Source organism: Acinonyx jubatus, chromosome E4, assembly GCF_027475565.1.
Source record: "Acinonyx jubatus isolate Ajub_Pintada_27869175 chromosome E4, VMU_Ajub_asm_v1.0, whole genome shotgun sequence".
Taxonomy (NCBI): Eukaryota; Metazoa; Chordata; class Mammalia; order Carnivora; family Felidae; genus Acinonyx; species Acinonyx jubatus.
In genome coordinates this window covers 24,492,154-24,511,320 of record NC_069395.1, presented here as the reverse complement: position 1 = coordinate 24,511,320, position 19,167 = coordinate 24,492,154, and the positions used below count along the sequence as shown (strand labels likewise).

Genomic DNA, 19,167 nt, shown 5'->3' with positions numbered 1-19,167 from the left:
CAGGCTGTGCAGTCCATCACACCTCTTCCTCTGGTTTGTCCTTTCCTCTTTCTTTGGCCCCCGGGGCACCTTTCCCACCCCTTTCACCAAAATGCTGACCTCAGGGGGAGAGAGGGCCCTACTGCTGTGTCAGTCATGAGCTTTGCAGCCCATAGACTCTCTAGCAGATGTAAGTAGGTGTTTTAAAATCAGTCGAAGTAGCAAGCTCTTTTGCACCTTTTTCTCATTTAATAAGAAGAAGAAGAAGAAGAAAGGTATGTTAAGAGCCTGTCTTCCTGGGATGTGGTATGGGGTCTCATGAAAAAGAACCCCACCAGCCTCCTCAGTGCTCAGCCAAGGTGCGGGTGTAGGCTACTGTGGCATTCTGGGCCACTCAGTAAAGCGCTCTGGTTTTGTTTTGTTTGTTGTTTGTTTTGGTTTTGTTTTTTGCCTAAGGTGAGGACAGATGTATTACTCTTTTTTTTTTTTTTTGTAAAGCTGATAACATTCTGCTCAGTAAATATTTCTTTGGAATGAGACTATGTGCTTAGCATCAAAAATAATTTTTGCTCTAGAGGTATTCACAGACATACGAAGAAATAATTTCCATGTAACTGGCTTATTGCAACACTAAGCACAGGGGGCTTACCTAGGACAGTGGTTTTCAAACTGTAGGCCATGAGCCATTAGGGGAAGTCATGAAATCACTTTTATGGGTTGAACTAGCCGTAGAATAGAATAGAATAGAATAGAATAGAATAGAATAGAATAGAATAGAATAGAAAATATCTTGGTACATCATACTAGTAAGGTTAAGTTTTATTTTGTGAAGCTGTTACGTTAGGGGTGTGTGTGTGTGTGTGTGTGTGTGTGTGTGTGTGTGTGTGTGACAGGATAAGATGTATTTCTTACTGTGAGTTGAAAGTTAAAAAACGTTTGAGTCACTGCACTAAGAGCAGAGGAAAGTGTCTTAGTCTCCTCTATAAGTTCCCCAAGGGCAGAAAACAATTCTCTTTGCCTTAATATATAAACCGGGGCACCTGGCTGGCTCAGTTGGAAGAGCATGCAGCTCTTGATCTTGGGGTTGTGAGTTGAAGCCCTGCATTGGGTGTAGAGATTACTTAAATAAGTAAATAAAAACTTTAAAGAAAATACCTTACCGTATAAACATATACAAGTTGTGCTTAATATATAGCTGAACACATTATATATTCATTGAAGGAAGAAAGAAATAGAGGAGGAAGAAGGTAATTTCCTAAGGCACGATTTTTTTTTCCTTTTTGTGCCTTTTAATACTGTTTGAAGATATAGTTTACATTCAGTGCCTGAACTTAAGTGTTACAGTTTCAAGAGTTCTGATAAATTCAAACATCCTGTAACCTACATCTCTATGAAGATACAGAATATTTCCATCACCTCAAAAAGTTCCTCTTTTCTCTTCCCAGTTAGTCCTTCACCCCAGAGCAGCCACTGTTTTGAGTTCTTTCACCATAAATTAGTTTTGCCTTCTGTAACACTTCACAAAGATGGGATTTTACAGTATATACTTTTTGTATCTGGCCTTTTTTGCCCAGCATCATGTTTCTGAGTGTCATCCCTACTATTACATATTATTATAGTTCTTTCTTTCTTTCTTTCTTTCTTTCTTTCTTTCTTTCTTTCTTTCTTTCTTTCTTTCTTTCTTTCTTTCTTATAGCATGTGTGAGCTGGGGCTAGGGGCAGAGAGAGAGGGAGAGAATCTTAGGCAGGCTCCACACTCAGTGCAGAGCCTGACGCGGGGCTTGATCTCACGACCCTGGGATCATGACCTGAGCCGAAATCAAGAGTGGGACATCAACTGACTGAGCCACCCAGGCGCCCCGCGGTAGTTTTCTAGACGATCCATGCAATAAAAACGGTCCAAAGGATGATTTGGCAGTAAACCAACAGTTAGGGCGTGAGTGAGTAGGGAGCCTGGGTATCTTAATGTTCTGACCTTCACAGTTTCTAGAGCTTGCGTTAAGACATGGGAGGACTCGCGAGCCAGTCTATTGCCATCTGTGTTATGTGCACCATGCTGCCTCCTTCCTGGTGGTGTGCAAGTGCAATGTGTGCTGAAAGCATCGAGGACAAGTGAAAAGAAGTTATTTTTGTTGATGCCAGTGCATTGACACAAGGACTAGCCTTTGACTTCGTTTTATAATATAGTAAGATTTCAACTGAGACTGTAGAAGTCCGCACGAGGCATCTGAAACACACCAGGAAAACCTTGACTTCAAGCCAAAAAGACATTCTGAGCTGACCTACAGTCTAAGAACTGTAGTCTCACTGGGAATGTGGCTTTCCTCCCCCGTACTCCTGTGGCTTTCCCAACCCAGGAGCAGACGGATGAATGAAGAACAGGGCATTGTCCTCGTGCGTAAGCCGGAGGGTTGTGAGTGCTAAGTACGCGGGTAGAGAATCTGTGACACCGTGTGCACCCAAGTTGGACACGAGAGAACTCAGCTTTCTTAGGAGGAAATCTTATAAACGACATTTATTTTTCTCTTCTGTGTGACCTTGAAGAGGCTGTTATGAAACACCCATGTTTCTTTTCTAGGCCTTCTCTAGAGCCTCTGGGTGAGGACATGAACTAGAAAAGGGTTAATGAGCTGTCAACTCAAGTCATCACACATCTGGATAGGCTATCATTAAATTCTTATAAAAATTTGATTTCCCCTGAGAGAGTTTTCATCAAACATTTATATAACCCAGCAATGGCCAGGGGAGCTCGGCATGGCCACAGAACTCATCAGAAGCCACCGAAAGCATACTTTGTCCCCATTGTGAGAAAACTAATGTGCTGCCTCTACTCACTATTCTATTCTCCCAGGAACAGAGATGAAACATTCAAATCTCGTTTACCTAACCTTGCCAGAAATTGCTTCTTTGCTAAAGCCTCAGTTTCTGGCTGTCACCCTTGTGGAGATTTGTGGATAGCCAAGGCTCTGGAAAACCTATTCCAAATCTCCCTGGCTTGGCTGGAGGCAAAGAGGAGCCAGAGGGCACACTGTGAGTCAGACCCCCACTCTCTAGCACAGAGAAGCTATAGAACAGTTACATAAATGAGGCACAGGCAGCCTTGCATAGGCCATACAGAGTGAGCAAAACAATGGGCTTCAGTGGCCACATCTACCCACTTGACGTAGGGTGTTCAGCCTAAATGGATTATTTCCCGAAAGGCTAGAATCTGTACTCCTGGCATCAGTCAGTCACCTGCTGTTTATCAAATGCCAACTGTGAACAAGGTTTCGTGGTAAGGGATACAAAGAAGGAATGACACTGGTCAGGCCCTCTTTGAGGCTTGCCTTCTGGTTGGGGTGATATGAGATGGCAAGTCACAGAGTGAGGGAGTGTGTTCTGTGTCACGTGAGGGCTGCAGATGAGTGTGGTTCTGAGTGGGGGCCAAGGTCAATATATGCCAGGGTTGCAGGGCTGGCTGGCTTCCCAGAGGCTGGGAATTTCATTTGGATCTTGAAGACTGGGTCCATTTCCAACAAGTGAGAAGAATGGGAAATATGTCAAGGGAAGAAAATGCTGGGGAAAGGGCAGAGGTCAGGGGTTTGGGAATCTTGGTGATTGATGTTTAAGTGGCTGCGTGGTGCCAGATGCATGTAAATGCAGTGCCTGTTATCAGCCTCACAACAACCTACAAGGCCGGTGTTGTCCCCATTGGAGGCTGAGAGAGGCTACATTGCTTGCTGGCCATCACGTAGCTGATTTGAGGCCTGCTGTTTTCCAGTCCTCTTCCCTAAGCGGGAGTATGTCATTGGTTAGAGCAGAAGAAAGAAAAGCAAGAAAATAGAGGGAGGTGATGTTGATGGTCAGACTGAAGACAGATTGCCATTTGTGTTGGCCATTGGCCTTGCTTAACTTCGCTGAGCATCACCTGTCTAGCCTGGGAAATTAAGATAATACCAACCTCGTCGGGGTTATCAGGATTAAGATGTAGAATGCACATAAAGCGCTTAGGACACATCTGGTATACAGTAAGCATACTTAGTAAAATAGAGGCATTTTTAAATTTCCAAATTAAGGAAGGTGGACTTCACTTTAGAAAAAAATAAAAGCTTGTGTAGCTTTTATTCTTCAGCAGGGGAGTGGCATAACAAAAGCCACGTTCGAAGACAGTGAAGCAGACAGCACTGGTATAAGATAAGGGTATGAATCAAGGCAAAGGTAGAGAAAATGGAGAGGAAAGTGGGGTGACCAAAAATATGTAAAGGCTATGAGGGGTGCCCTGCCTCCCCCTAATTCTCTTCTGTATACAAAGCTCCCCACTGGCGGGGCGCCTGGGTGGCTCAGTCGGTTGAGTGTCCAACTTCGGCTCAGGTCATGATCTCGTGGTCTGTGGGTTCGAGCCCCATGTCAGGCTCTGTGCTGACGGCTCAGAGCCTGGAGCCTGCTTCCGATTCTGTGTCTCCCTCTCTCTCTGCCCCTCCCCTGCTCATGCTCTGTCTTTCTCTCTCTCTGTCAAAAATAAATAAACATTAAGAAAAAAATTTTTTTTAAATAACAACGAAGCTCCCCACTGGCTCAGCCCTGGGGGCAGTGTTACTTCTGCTCATAGATTTACAGGCATCCAGTTCATCATCGGCATCTGCACAGAGCTAGTCAGGAAGGTTTACAAGTTCAAGGGCAGCCTGGGTAGACCAGCAGCCTCTTTCAGAGGAGGAAGGGCCCCTGCACGTGAAGTCTGCCAATCAGCTGCCTTTGTCTTGCTTCCATTTGCTTTTCCCTCCCAACTGAGTTTCCATCCTCCGCCTTTAGTTAAGCTGTCACTGTTGTTCTTCCGCTGCAGCCAGGCACCTGCTAGAGCCTGTTGGCACTGACCCAGAGCCTAGCCCAACAGGCGCTCTATTGCTAAGCTCCTCGTCAGATACGAGGAGGAGGAGGGCCGTCACATGCTTTTTATTCCCCAATCGTGGCTGCTCCCAATGTGAACGTGATGAGGGGAAAAGCTAGGTGAAGTTCATTTGATGCCTGCCTGTGGAATGAAACAGCAGTCAGGCAGATGGTCTTACTCTATCCCTGGATTCTTCTCTCATGTTTCTTCTCAGGTTCTGGATCTCAGAGCTGCTTAAGCAATCGAGGGGATAATGGATGGCCAAGGAATTTGGATCCCTGGGTCCTTTGGGAGGGATGGGGAATATTGTCATAGAGTTACAGAATGCCATTGCTGAAGAGGGCCTTAGGGATTATAATCAGTCCAGGTATTTTCAGACTTTGTCTCTAGCAGAATTCTTTCTTCAAACTAGGCCTCATCCCAGTATATTAGGTAGATAAAAGAGCAAAGCTAGTTTGGCTGAACCAGAGATGGGAGTCTCCCAGTTGTACTATTTGCTGCCCTATTATCTCCTTCTCAGGGGCAGCCTGAGCAGTGGCATAGAACCTTACAGCTGTGGTGTGCAGCTTAAAAACCACTGGCCTGGCCAGATCTGTTCCTTTTACAGCCAAGGAAACAGGTTCAGGGTTGGGGAGTGGCTTGCCAAGGTTGCTTGACTTCCTGTCCAGTGCTGTTGTTTTTTTTTGTTTGTTTGTTTGTTTGTTTTTAATATTGCCTCTCTCATACCATTTTTTCCTCCCATTTTTACCCTAGAAAATCAGAATCCTTCACATGATCTGAATTTTCCCAGTAAGACTTATGCTTAGAAATTATTGGTCTTGGAACTCCTGGGTGGCTTAGTCGATTAAGCATCTGCGTCTTGATTTCGGCTCAGGTCATGATCTCACGGTTCATGGGTTTGAGCCCCATGTCTGGCTCTGTGCTACAGTAGGGAGCCTCCTTGGGATTCTCTCTTTCAGTCTCTGTGTGCTCCTCCCCAACTCGTGCTCTCTCTCTCTCTCTCAAAATAAACTTAGAAAAGAAAAAAGAAATTTTTGGTCTTATAAATATTATTTCTGTTGGGCAGGAACTTTAGTGCAGAAATCCGAGGCTGCAGCTGAGGCCCGTCTTAGAATGGGCGTTGGTGGGGGTGATAACCGACAGAGTCTGTCCCCCATTCTTTTTATTTGCCCCCGAGAGTTCAGAGTTTCCGTAAATGATCTGCTCTTGCAACACTTGGGATTTGTGAACCTTGAATGCCGAAATGGCCTGGCTTGGTTCATGTGTAGTGACTTGACCACAGTGACCCTCAGGGAGAAGCAGGCAATATTTTTGTTGTTGAGTTTTGTTATAATGGTATCCCCAGAGAAATCCTAAAATGGAAGAGGATTCCCTTTAACTCTCAGCTCTTCTCATGTTTACTGAGTAGCCAGCCGTGCGCAGCACATGATTAAATAATCTCATCCTATCCTCTCCTTCTGACCACCCTGCAGTCCTCTGAGGCGTGTTTACCATTGGACTGGCAGCTAAAACCATAAATCTCACCCAGATCTTGGAAGCCAGAATGCCAGTCTCATCGATAGGGTCATATTTGCCATGGGGGCCACCATCCCCTTCTCCCAAGCCTCGGGACTGTCCACGGTTTGCTCATGTGCCTTCTCCGTCCCACAGCAGTGTTGTGATTTAGGCTACCACGCTAGCCTGAACCGGGCGCTACGCACCTTCCTCTCTGCTGAGCTGAATCTGGAGCAGTCCAAGCACGAGGGTCTGGATGCCATCGAGAATGCCGTAGAAAACCTGGATGCCACCAGTGACAAGCAGCGCCTCATGGAGATGTACAACAATGTCTTCTGCCCACCTATGAAGTTTGAGTTCCAGCCCCACATGGGGGACATGGTGAGGCCTTCATCCCATCACCACACTCCCTTGTGTCCAGATTCACTAGACTAAGGCCACATTATTCTGGGGCTGGCTTCCTGTCAGCTGGGTGAGGAGCATTCCACTCATTCGGCAAAGAGCTACCGAGCGCCTGCCGGGCTTGACCATAGACGCTGGGGATTAGGGCCCTCGGGGAGCTTCCAGTCTGGTGAGTGGAGAGAGAGTTCAAAATGTGCATAGGGAGGGGCACCCAAAGGGTCCAGCAGGATCTGTGGAGGTGAAAAACAGCAGGTGTGTTCTAAAAACTGACAGTTGAGTATGCTGAGAGGGAAATCATTGGCGGAAGCTTCCAAATGATGAGTCTGGGAGAAGAGCTGAGATGGTGCCAGATACTAAAGGCTTTTGATGGGGAGGAAGGGCTAAGCAGGGCAATAATGATGTGATCTTTTGTCACTTGGCAGAGATCCGAAGGATCTTACTCTCTTGGCTTTAGAAGATTGCAATAAAAGGTGTAGTTTTGCTTGGGTATTGAACAAAAAAGAATGAGTACCTACAGACAAGACAGTAGCTAAGATGTCATCCCAGAGGCCTGATGCTGTCTGCCCAGGCAGAAGAACAGAAACATGGGGGCCCTGCTTTGAACTTTTCACCTCCAAGACTAAAACAAGAAGGGCCTCAATAAAGTGAGAAGAACGAGAAGCTCTTTGGTTTTCATTACTCTGAATCTTTTGTTTCCACTTGGGGTGGTTGTGCATGCAAATGAGAGTGAACCCCATTCCTGCGGTGGAAACTACCCCTTAAACTCTGGGCTAAAGCAGAAGGAGGATGTATAGGCTTACGTGATAGAAACAAATGGATCTTCAGGCATGTTTGGATTTAGGATTGGGAATTTATCAAGACTCAGGGGCTTTTTTCTCTCTGCTTCACATTTTATACAGATTCTATTCTCAGGTAGACTCTTCTCCCATGAGGGCAAGGTGTCTGTATTTCCAGCCTGCTCCAAGATCCAAATAGATCCAAATCCAGTGGAAAGACTATCTGCTTCCCTTCTAGAAGCCCCCACAAAGTTCCCCATCATTTTGATTGGCTGATGTATTTATCCCTGAGCCAATTATTGTGACTGTGTATCTTCAGGTGACTGACTGGCTTATGCCTACATCACATGCTCCATTCCTGAGTTGGGGAGAGCCCCATCCAAAGTGCCTGACCTGAGTTGTGGGGTGGGATATTCCTCCAGAGGAGAGTCAGGCCAAAGTTACCAGAAGAAGGAGGAATGGATCCTAAATGACTAGAAAACAACAATGTCAACAAGGGAATATGGTGTTTCCTTCAGGATTAGTATCCAGATGCTTTTTAGAAAACCCTGCTCCAGAATGACAACTGTTGCAGTGTAACCAGAAGATTCACTGTCATCAGTAGGCCACAGTGCAGAGGGGGATATTTCTATCCTGAAGACAAAAATGTGGAGATGATTTCTTTCCTCTCCTTGGGGAAAACCAAACCATGTACAGTTTGTTTCCATTTCTGTGACTTAGGAAATGTCAGTGTCTGAACAGATGGGAAAGTGAGCTGGCAGCATGTGCAGTCAGAATGGGGGAAAGGGGTGTCACCAAGCCCGAGGAAGCCCCATTCCTCACCTGCCCTGGCTGCTGGTCCAACCGTCTTCCAGTCCCCTTCTCCAGCTGCCACTGAGATTCCATCCCAAGAATCAGTGGAACTTGGGGACCAGCTGAGTGGAGCTGGTGTTGACTGAGTTCCCTTCTGAGCCAAACAGCTTGTCTCCATAAAGGGAGACTCCAAATGCTGGGTGCTCGGGCCCCCTCGTAGCCCTGTCAGTGCCTTAGTTTCATGCTCTGGAGCACAGCTGGAGTGCATTACCTTGCACCCCGGTAGGGGACCTCTGCCAAAGCATGCATCAGCAGCCCTGCTGCTTCTTAAAGGCACAGACACAGAGGTAGGTTTCCCTCCACAAGTCCTTCTGCTAGGTCTGGATTACTTTAAAAATCAACAGCCTATTCTTCTGTCTGGGTCCTCTCTTTGTGTGATACAGCTGCTCAGTGGCTGAGCTAGGCAGGGGCCAGGGTCAGTCCTCGATCTTGCAGAGGTTCTGCATTCCAGCCTAGCCTTCAGAGTAGAAAATAAAAAGAGATGAGAAGGCGAGTTTTTCTGGGTCCCCACAGCCAGTCTCTCCCGACCAGTGTGGGCTGTCTGTAGACTGTGGAGGCAATAAGAGGGAGCTGCCTGGAAGTCCTTGAACTAAGGCCAGGGTTCGGGTGGCATTTTGACCGGAAGTCCTGAAACTGGCCAAGGCCTCGCACTGACTGGTGTTCTGGGGCAGTCAGCACATGAGTGGATGCCAAGCACTCTCAGATGTACCGGGAGGAGGTGCTTGGCTCTACTCTTGGTGCCCCCACAGGCTTGTGGGACTCTGGATGCCTGACCAGTGACATCAGGCAGCCAGAGAGTTTCACTCTTGGCTCTAACCCATCCTGGCCACTGAGCTTTCTCCATTGTGTCTGCTTATCCAAGAGCCAGAGTGAAGTCAGCTCTCTTCAGATCTGAGAGCTGGCTCAGGCCAGCTCCTCAGCTGGGGGAGGAGGTCAAGTCAGTTGGGAGCTTAAAAGCCAATGGAGGAAAAGGTCAGGTCTCAGCCCCCTCCATTTGAAGAGAGGTTTTGTCTTCTAAGCAAGAGAATGGTCTGTGGGCATGTGAATGTGCCCACTCATTGCTGAGGAAGAAGGAGGCCAGTTCTATCCAGATGTCTCTATGCAGACAAGAGGCTAAGGGACACATGGTGGCAAGGTGACAGGAGCTGCCTCCACGTGGGTCCTGCCTCCTAATCTGCCAGCCTTCTGTTCCTCATCTGTCATCCTGGGGACTGTGGGTGACCTCATGCCCGTGCCATAGCCATGCCCCCATCAGGAGACAGTGGCTCAACCATCTTTTCATGCAGGGAAAAGCTTATTGGCAGTCGTTCTTAGGGAAGGGCAGACTCCTTTCCCACACAGATCTGGGGCAAACCTGGGGCAAAAGGACGGAGATCCACCAGATTCTGTGCCCTGTGGGGCCCTCTAGCATAGCCTGGGGACTTGTTCCTGGCTTCACGCTCTCTCTCGTTGAGTCAGACCTCTCATGCATGGCCCAGATTTATAAACACATGCTGGCTGCCAACAGCGGCAAGCTAGCCTCCTGACCCACTTCTCTCCTGCTTTCACTCTGGTGCACGGAGGGGAATGAAGGAGGGGCCGGAGAGGTGGCCACTCGGACTTCTACAGGAAATCCTCCCGCCGGAGCATTGTGCATCTGGAGCTGGGGCTGCCCGAGGTGCTCTTCTCTGGCCTAACGCCGGCTTCCGTGGAGCTGCAGACCCTGCCAAGCGCCAGCCGGGGGATAAGCCCCAGAGAGACCTGATCTTTCCAAACAGGTCCCACTCCTCATTCCCTCCTTGTGCTCTTTGGTCCTGGAGGAGGCCCACACACTTTGCCTTTGGCTTTTGTTTTAACCTAGAAACCGTGAGGCTTACGGCTTGGACATGAGTGCTTTTATGAACAGTAATGGGACTCTGGAACCGCCAAAAGAACTGTGTCCTCTTCCTGACCTGGTATTGCTTTCTTTTGGCAGGCTTCCCAGCTCTGTGCCCAGCAGCCTGTCCAGAGCGAGCTGGTACAGAGATGCCAGCAACTGCAGTCTCGTCTGTCCACCCTGAAGATTGAGAACGAAGAGGTGAGTTTCCTGCTTAGGAGACTTGGAGCCACCCTCTGAGTTTCCCTGTTGAACCTCTTTCTTGCTGCCCATCTGGGAGCAGGTGGAAGGAGCATGCAGAGAATGTCCGGGCTGCCGCAAACATTTCCTAGCCAAATGTAGCCTTGGATTTTCCCCCCTGCTACATCCTGCCCTTGAACTCCAGGAAGTTGCTCTTGCATTGCCAAAGGTTGAGCTCTATTTTGAGCTTTGCAAAATGCTTTTTTTCCCCCTCTACACATTTAATCAAAATGGCACTTGGCAGCTGTGTGAACAATATTGTGTCTCTGAAACCACCCCCTCATGCCTGGCTTTTTCCAGCATTTTCAAACAAACAGAGGCCTTTGACTTTGACACTTAAAACATCTCCATCGTCTTTGAAAAGGGGGACTTCTTCTGGGCCCAGAGTACTTGCTTTCAACAGCTAGTTCAAAAGCGTAGCGTGATTAATTATCCAGCTTCTTTCTTTTGTGCTCTCGTGACTTCTTACCTGGCATCACAGTCAGTCAGGAAGATCAGGAAGGACTGGGGATGGGTCACTTCCTTGGCAAATGGGGAAACAAATTCACTGATTTGTTGAAACAGAACCTGGGGCGTTGCGGGACCAGGCCCGTCTCATATCTTAACTAGCTCTTTACATCATGGGGTTGGTTTGGGTTTGTTTTATTCTCTCCAGTAGCACTTCCATTATAGCCAAGAGCTAATATTAAATTTAAAAAGCAAACATTCACCAAAAGAGTTGGGTCAAATACATAGCATGAACGGGGGGGTGGTTTTTAGGTCCTCACCCGAGAGAGGAGCACTGTATAGCCAATTCCGTGCAATGGCTCTCATTCGCTCAGGGCTGTCGGGTGGGAAATGGGGCTGCACCTCCCGACGGCAGCCTCTGTACCCTCCAGCCGCCCCTCCCACAGCTCCAAACTCCCCCATTACCTGCTCTTCCACAACCTGCCCCTCATGCAGTACGTTGCCCCTTGTCGCGGCAGGTAAAGAAGACAATGGAGGCCACTCTGCAGACCATCCAGGACATTGTGACCGTCGAGGATTTTGATGTGTCTGACTGCTTCCAGTACAGCAACTCTATGGAATCCGTCAAGTCCACGGTCTCAGAAACCTTCATGAGCAAGCCCAGCATCGCTAAAAGGAGAGCCAACCAGCAAGAGACCGAGCAGTTCTATTTCACGGTGAGGAGGTCAATGGCTCTTGAGGATCCCCTGCAGCTCACGGGGGGACTCGGAACCCAGAGTCCCTGTCAGGTGTTGAAAGGGTAGTCTTTGAATATCTTGATTTGGATGTGGGCATATTCAGAGACCATTCCTACACTTAAAGACACAGATATCTACAAGTTGAATGTGTCTAACAGGGACACCTCCCCTCCTCCCCAAGAGAAAGGTGCTCCCAAGTACACCATCAGGAAGATTATTTTTTTAAAGCATTTTTAAAGCAGCTGGTAGGCTTCTGTTGGAAAGTTTCCTTCTCAGCTATAGAGTGTCACAAAAGGAGGACTTCATTTCTTGGTTCTTGGGAACTACATCCAAATATTCTGGCCAGCACATATCTTGTTTTGTTTTGTTTTGTTTTAAGCCTATAATCTCTTGTAGGTGGTACGATGACCTTATTTTATAATTTTTGTTGATGGGAAATTATCTTTCATAATCATGGCTAAAATTCAGAAGGACAGGTCATGTGCAGCATTGTTGGTTTGCAGGGAATTTCAAAACATTGTTATTTTATTATTTGTTATATCTCCCAGTCCTCTTTAAGACAAATAGACCCCATTTCCTTTAAGTAGTGTTAACAGCCCTTTGGAAGGTTGCTGGCTGGTCTTTGGTGCTGCTTTTTAATAATTAAGTTATTTTGAGCTTGCCAAGTAGGATTCATTGCCTGAGCTAAAATTTATTTTCTAATCTTCTGACAACCAAGAAAGGAGAAATTAAATTTGCAGATGTGAGATGAAATATAGCCAGTGAATATGCATACTGATTCTGAATGAGAGGAATTAACTTGTTTTTCAGTCAAGAAACACAGTCTGCATGCAGTAAATTGAATTTTTCCTCCAACTGGAACAATTTGTTTAATTCTTCTTTGAACACTGCCCTTTCTCCATTAAGAACACTAGTGATTTGCTATCTTTTCTAAAAAAAGAAATGTTTTTTTACTTAAACTAAGAATTCTTTTGATTTTTTTTTTTTTTTAAATCCTGGAAAAGACTGTTGAAAAGGAGTGATTGAACAGTATTGTTCTTTTAGAACAACTTTTTTCTTATTATATGAAGCAAAGCATGGTTAAGATATAAATATAGAAACAAAAAAGAGCAAATAAAAATCATCCATAATCGTACTACCTTGAGATGACAGTATTAGGATATATTCCTTTCCTGTTTTTTTCTCTGGACAAGAAACATATATGTGAGTATATATTTATAATTTATTACAAAAAAGGGGATACTGCTGTGCATATTGTTTTACAGTCTGCTTTCATTTAGCAAGTGATTAATATTTTTCTAATTCATTTCATCATAACATTCTTTAAATATATTTATGAGTAAAATAGTAAAATCTACATAGGGACATAATGGAACAATGCTTTGGCTCATTCATTCATTTTTGTAAAATATTTAGCTAATGCTCCATAAATGCTGAATATTTATTATCCCCACAAGCATTATTAACTTCTTCATTAGCCATTATTGGATTACTCTTTGATAATTTATCAAGGGTCTTCAATGTGCCAGACACCGCGCTAACTAACATCAGGAAGGCCGAGGGTAGGAGGTGAAGAGGGGGATGATAGGATTGGCCGTCTGAAGGAAGAACTTTCGTTTTCGTTTCATATGTTTCCAAACAGTTACGATAGATTGATTTCTGCAATCAAAAAAATAAAGTAAGAAATTAGCAACGCATACCTGCACAAATACATGGATGGCAACCAGGATGGATGGAGTTGGGGAAACCTTGCACACAAAGTGACTTTTGTGCTTGATCTCGGGGGATGAGTGAACCGGGCAGGGAGTCAAGAGGAGAATGGCCTTCCTTGAAGAGAGAGAGAGAGCAGTCTGTGCAAAGCATAAAGGCATACGAAGCCTGGGCTGGACAGGATGAGAACTTCTTGTCTATCATGACGGCTGTGTTGCCACCCCAAGCTTTCTTATCTCGGGAGGTTGTTGAACACTCTAGAGGCTTTTAATAATAGGATTGTTTAGCTGGTCTATCTGGACTGCTTAGATATAACACTCCCTAATGACCAAATTTCATTACATTGCAGAAGATTTCCATTTTTTTTTTATTAAATAAGGAATTTGGGACATAAAAATTTGTATTTGAGCCTGTCAGAATTAGTTTTTGGCTTTCAATGAAGCTATGACATGTGTATTCAAAGTTGACCTTCAGTAAGAGCAGGGACAACCATAGTCAAACAGGTGGCCTCTCAAACCTTGCCCACCCATTCATCTCTGTCTGAATGCCCTTGATGTCCCCTAGCCCACTTCCCGTCTTTTGTGGCCAGAGCGCTACTTACCAAAATTGTGTGCAATTTCCTTGGCTAACAGAAACACTTTTTGTCTAGGCTTGGGTAATAATGGATTTACAAGAGAGTTCAGCATTTTCGTGACTGGGGCTTGGAATGCATCAAGTAATTCATTTCATGATAACAAGGCTTTTTGGGGGTGGTGAAATGGACATTTAATAAAGGGGGTGCGTATCAACGTGGCTGCCTGTGCTTGCCAAACCGTACAAAGCCCGCGGACAGGCGTTTCCTAGTCTCTTGCCTTCACAAACGTTGCCCCTGGTTTTCTCTGGACCCTTGGAAAACATCAGAGGAACGCATTCTAGAAGCTCCCTTCTTTTGGAAAGTCGGGGGGCTGCTATGGGGCCATTCTCAGCTGTCATCAGATTGATCTGCCCAGATGACATCAATTGGAAGTTTGTAGCACGTCCTATAAAGGTCAGCTGTTTGCAGGAGTCCCAAGAAAATAAGCACGGAGTAGAAAAGCTTGAAGTGATTTTTAGAAAACATCTAACGAAAACCTTCTCAGCTGAAAGATTAAAAGAAAGAACCCAAATGCAGAGAAATTGGATAGCTGTTCCAAGGGACTCAGCAAGGGCTAAAACTAGAACTCTGGTCACCTGGCCTCAGGCCGCTGGCTTTCTTCTCTACTCTCTGCTGAAGAGCTGAGGTGAAGGAAAGTCTCAGAAACATCCCAGCAGCTTTATCCCCTCTTTTGCTCTGAGTGAAGACATGTTTCCTGATCTGCTTGGGTTTGTGTCACTCATCTTTCATAACACACAATCCAGCAACGTCAACTTTTTATCCCATTCCTTTTTTTTACAGGGGTTGTTAAAAAAAATTTTTTTTAATTTAAAATGCAAAGAATTCAAAAGAACATAGAGAAAAAATTAAGCTTCTACCCATCTCTGACCCTCACTTCCTCTCTCCTCTGCCAGTGATTGAAATCAGTTTCTTCCGTGTCCTTCCAGAGGTAGCCTATGCATAGGCAACAACTGACATATCCTTTAATACAATAAAATTACATTAGAAATATCATGAAATCAGGGTGCCTGGGTGGCTCAGTTGGTTAAGCCTCCGACTTCAGCTCAGGTCATGATCTAATGGTTCTTGGGTTTGAGCCCCACATCGGGCTGTCTGCTGTCAGCACAAAGCCTGCTTTGGGTCCTCTGTCCCTTCTTCCTACCCCTCCCCTGCTCATTCTCTCTCTCAAAGATAAATAAACATTAAAAATATTTTTTTAAAAAAAGAAATACCATGAAATCAAATAAGGAGAATACAAAAAGAGGTACTATATCACTTGGGGTGCCGTGGCTCAGTTGGTTAAGTGTCCAACTCTTGATATCAGCTCAGGTCATGATCTCATGATCTCATGGTTTGTGGGATTGAGTCCCACGTCTGGGTCTGTGCTGACAGGGAGGAGCCTGCTTGGGATTCTCTCTCTCTCTCCCTCTTTTTGCCCCTCCCCCTCATCTCAAAATAAATAAGTAAACATTTTTTAAAAAGGAAGTATATCACTCATACTGTTCTTCACTTTCCTTTTTTCACTTAATTTTTGTTTTTTTGGATATTCTTTTCATATTAGTCCAAAGACATCTACCTCCTTTTTAATTTTTTATGTATTTATTTTTTAATGCTTATTTATTTTTGAGAGAGAGAGAGAGAGAGAGAGAGAGAGAGAAAGCACAAGTGGGGAGGTACAGAGAGAGGGGGAGACAGAGAATCCCAAGCAGGCTCCCCGCTGTCAGCACAGAGCCCTTTGCGGGGCTCGAACTCACAAACATGATCTTATGACCTGAGCCAAAACGAAGAGTCAGCCCCTTAACTGACTGAACCACCCAGGCACCCCTGCCTTCTTTTTTAATTGCTACACAGAATTCCATTATATGAATGGATGTATCATCATTTAACCAATTCCCTGCCAATTCTCGTGGGTTGTGATGCTCTCTGTTTAGCTGAGGACTGTCAAAGCCTATAAGGCTGGCATTTCTCCTAAGTATTTCCTTGTACGGGGGTTGGAGTATGGGGTTTTGGTGTAGGGGATGGAGTAAAGAAGGAGTTAAAGTTCACGGCTGATAAAATGAACAAAGATAGACTGCCTGAATTCTTGGGGACAGAGTTGGTAAGGTAGTAGGAGAGGAGATGCACCTTGGCCATCTAGACCCCTAGATTTGATGTGGTCCAAGATCTTTCTTGATCTTTTTTTTTTTTTTAATGTTTATTTATTTACTTTTGAGAGAGAGCACATGAGAGCAGGGAAGGGGCAGAGAGGAGGAGAGAATCCCAAGCAGGCTTCACACTGTCAGCACAGAGCCTGACACGGGTCTCGATCTCACGACTGTGATCAGGATCTGAACCACTATCAGGAGTCGGACGCTTAGTCAACTGAGCCACCCAGGTGCCCCGAAGATCCTTTTTGATCTTGATATTCTCCTGCAGGCACTCAGGAAATGCGTGCTAAGTCGGTACCTAGTTAGCCCCTGCCCTGTCAATTAAAGTGGGAGATGTGCTCCTGTTTACAGGTTTGCTGTGTTACATATTCTGACAGCCGTTTCCTGCTTTAAAAATTGACAGAGAGGAGAGAAATGTCAGTGTGCCTGGATGGTGGGGAGGCAGCCACCCCACAATGACATTTGTGTCTCTCTGCATGGGGCTCGGTAGACACAGTTCATTCTTCCCACCCACCCCACTCCTTTGCAGCTGGTGGACGCTTCACACAGATTAAATCCAAGGCATAACAAGGTCCGTGAGTTTTATACTGCCATCGTATTAAAGGGAAGAGGTATTTTAAGTTAAATTTGAAAAGCATTCTAGTGCCTCTTTCTTTCTTTTTCCTTTCCTTTTTGTTTTTTTGTTGTTGTTGTTGTTTTTTGTTTTTGTTTTTAAGGCCAGAAACCAGTTGTCTTATGGATTAGCACAAAGCAAAGAAGTTGAGGGAGGACTGTTTTTAGGTTATCTGAGCAGGTGAGTCAGGTACAAGGAATACTGTTGACTGCTGGCTGGTTGGCTGGACCATATGCTAATAATCACGGGCATGCTTGTTTTCCTATTTCATCTTCAAACAACCTTGGGAAAAAATAAATTATTATCCCCATTTTTCAGATGGGGAAACTAAGACACTGGGGGTTAAGTGACTTGTCCAAGGTAAGCAGTAGGACAACAATATCCCAACTAGACTCTTTCATTTTACTACGACAAAAATGTCTGTCAGGGAGGAAGGGCTCAGAAAGAAAAACTGTTACATTAATACTTTTCAGTAAATAACACTCATCGCTGACCGGTAATAACCAGTTAGGAATTATTAAGAAATAAATTAATGAGACCGTAAAAACTGAATTGAAGGCTTACAGTGGCAAATAAAACCAAACCACCCAAAAGACTGTTTGTCTTTTCTCTTTCTTGTCTTTTCTCCTCTATCAATGAAAATCGAAGGTTAGTGACTTTACTTTTGGATATTTGGGGAGGGGAGCAAGGTGCAGGGGAAGGAGTGAAAGAAATGAATTACCTGTGTTGGAACATACTTTAAATAGGGAAAGTGACCCTTATTGTCCAAAGAAGGGATTTTGAGATTATGCATAACAGTTCTTTTCGTGGCCTTCTGGTCTCCAGAAGTCATCAAAAAGCCACTTATGCCTGGGGCACCTGGGTGGTTCAGTCGGTTAAGCATCAGACTCTCGGTTTCAGCTCAGGTCATGATCTCACGGTTTCATGAGTTCGAGCCCCACGTTGGGCTCTGTGCTGATGGTTCAGAGCCTGCTTGGGATTCTCTCTCTTCTCCCTCTCTCTCTGCCCCTCCGCCATTCACGCTGCCTCTATGTCTCTCTAAATAAATAAATAAACTTAAAAAAAAAAAAAGGCACTTATGCCTTCCTTGCCTTCAGCTGCCTTGCCTCCTTTCTCTGTGTGTCCGGTCAGCAACTGAAGTCTTCTGCCAGCAAGTACAGATTATTTCTCCCAGCTTCTGTTCCATACAGACGAGTGCTAACTAACATGGGGGACAGGGAGGTGACAAATAATGTGTCCGTGAACTCTGGGATGACTTTACCCTGCCATCCCCGGCTTAGCCAGATGGAAAACTTCCAACCGTCATTTCCACCATTAGGGATGCAGGTCAACCTCAACATAGTTTTTGATCCTGCAGGATTTCATGGAACCTGAAGAGGTAATCCATCATATGGCTTTATCAGATTGTTATTTGTTTTAATGGTTCACCAAGTGACAGCCAGAGTTAACTCTCAGACTGTGACATGAGTGAGAAAATGATTTCCAAAATCACAAGTAGAAATAAGAGTGAGAGGAAAGTGCATCCATCTCCTTGCGAATTTTGGCTGTTTTCTGAGCAGTCTGGGCTTGTTTTAAGGGTTACAATTATTGGGGAATTTTTCCTCATTAGGAAACCTTGAGAGTCTCCTGGGATAACCTTCCAAAGAGGGGCCTTTGAGGGTTCAGATGTTAGCATTGGCTGTTTCCTGAAGGTTCTTCACCTCTGGGCCCTGAAGTCCTGTTCCCAGCCTCACAGTTAGGCGCTGCTTGGGGATTAGGCTATCACCCAGGGAAGACTGACAGCAGGTGAGCTGACAGCTGGAACAGATGGAAAGGGGAAGGTGACAAGGGATCCTGTTCTCGTGCACATGTTCTCGTGCAAAGGCACAAAGGAGCTGAGGAAACAGGTCATGGGTGAAGCAACAGAAATGATTTGGCATAGGGTTTGTTTTTGTTTGTTTTATACTTCATTTAGAGAGGAGGGGCACACTTGGGGGCTTGGATTGTGACCTCTGAGGAAGGTTCTAGCAGAGGAGAGTGAGGCTCTTCATTTCTTTACTCCTTCTTCAAGCATTTATTGGTGTCCATTATCTACTGGGTGAGGTAGTAAGCATCAGGGATTGCAAAGAATGATGACGTTGACCCCAGGGAACGGGCAGTCTGGGGAGAAAGACCCCTGAGTGAGAAGCCCTCTGGACCAGGGCTGTGTGAGATTCACAAAGGCACACGCAGGGGCATCCCGGTGAGCATCCCCGGTGAGGATGTGCCTCCCAGAGAAAGCAGGGTTTTATTCTTTGTTTCTACATGAGAAAGAGAGAGAGAAGAAATCGACACTCTTGGTGAAAAGTTTACACTGTACAGAGAGGTACAGAGTAAAAGTAACTCACATTTTTTTCACGTTTTTTTTTCTGCTTTCATCCTAAGTGGTAATAGCCCTAAAATGAGAGGCTTGATGTAGA

The 19,167-nt window shown here is 45.4% G+C and overlaps 1 protein-coding gene across 11 annotated transcripts in view; it reads left to right on the top strand.

Annotated features, from left to right (window-relative positions):
- Positions 1-19,167, top strand: part of SRGAP2 (SLIT-ROBO Rho GTPase activating protein 2) — a 232,785-nt gene that overhangs the window by 165,324 nt on the left and 48,294 nt on the right. For 9 of the 11 annotated variants that reach the window (XM_015069963.3, XM_015069961.3, XM_053209186.1 and 6 more), the window contains 3 exons: positions 6,494-6,718; positions 10,322-10,423; positions 11,428-11,625. In XM_015069963.3, the coding sequence (XP_014925449.2) occupies positions 6,494-6,718; positions 10,322-10,423; positions 11,428-11,625 (525 nt within the window). The remainder of the gene's footprint in view (positions 1-6,493; positions 6,719-10,321; positions 10,424-11,427; positions 11,626-19,167) is intronic. The other 2 variants (XM_015069962.3, XM_015069964.3) reach the window with 1 other exon arrangement.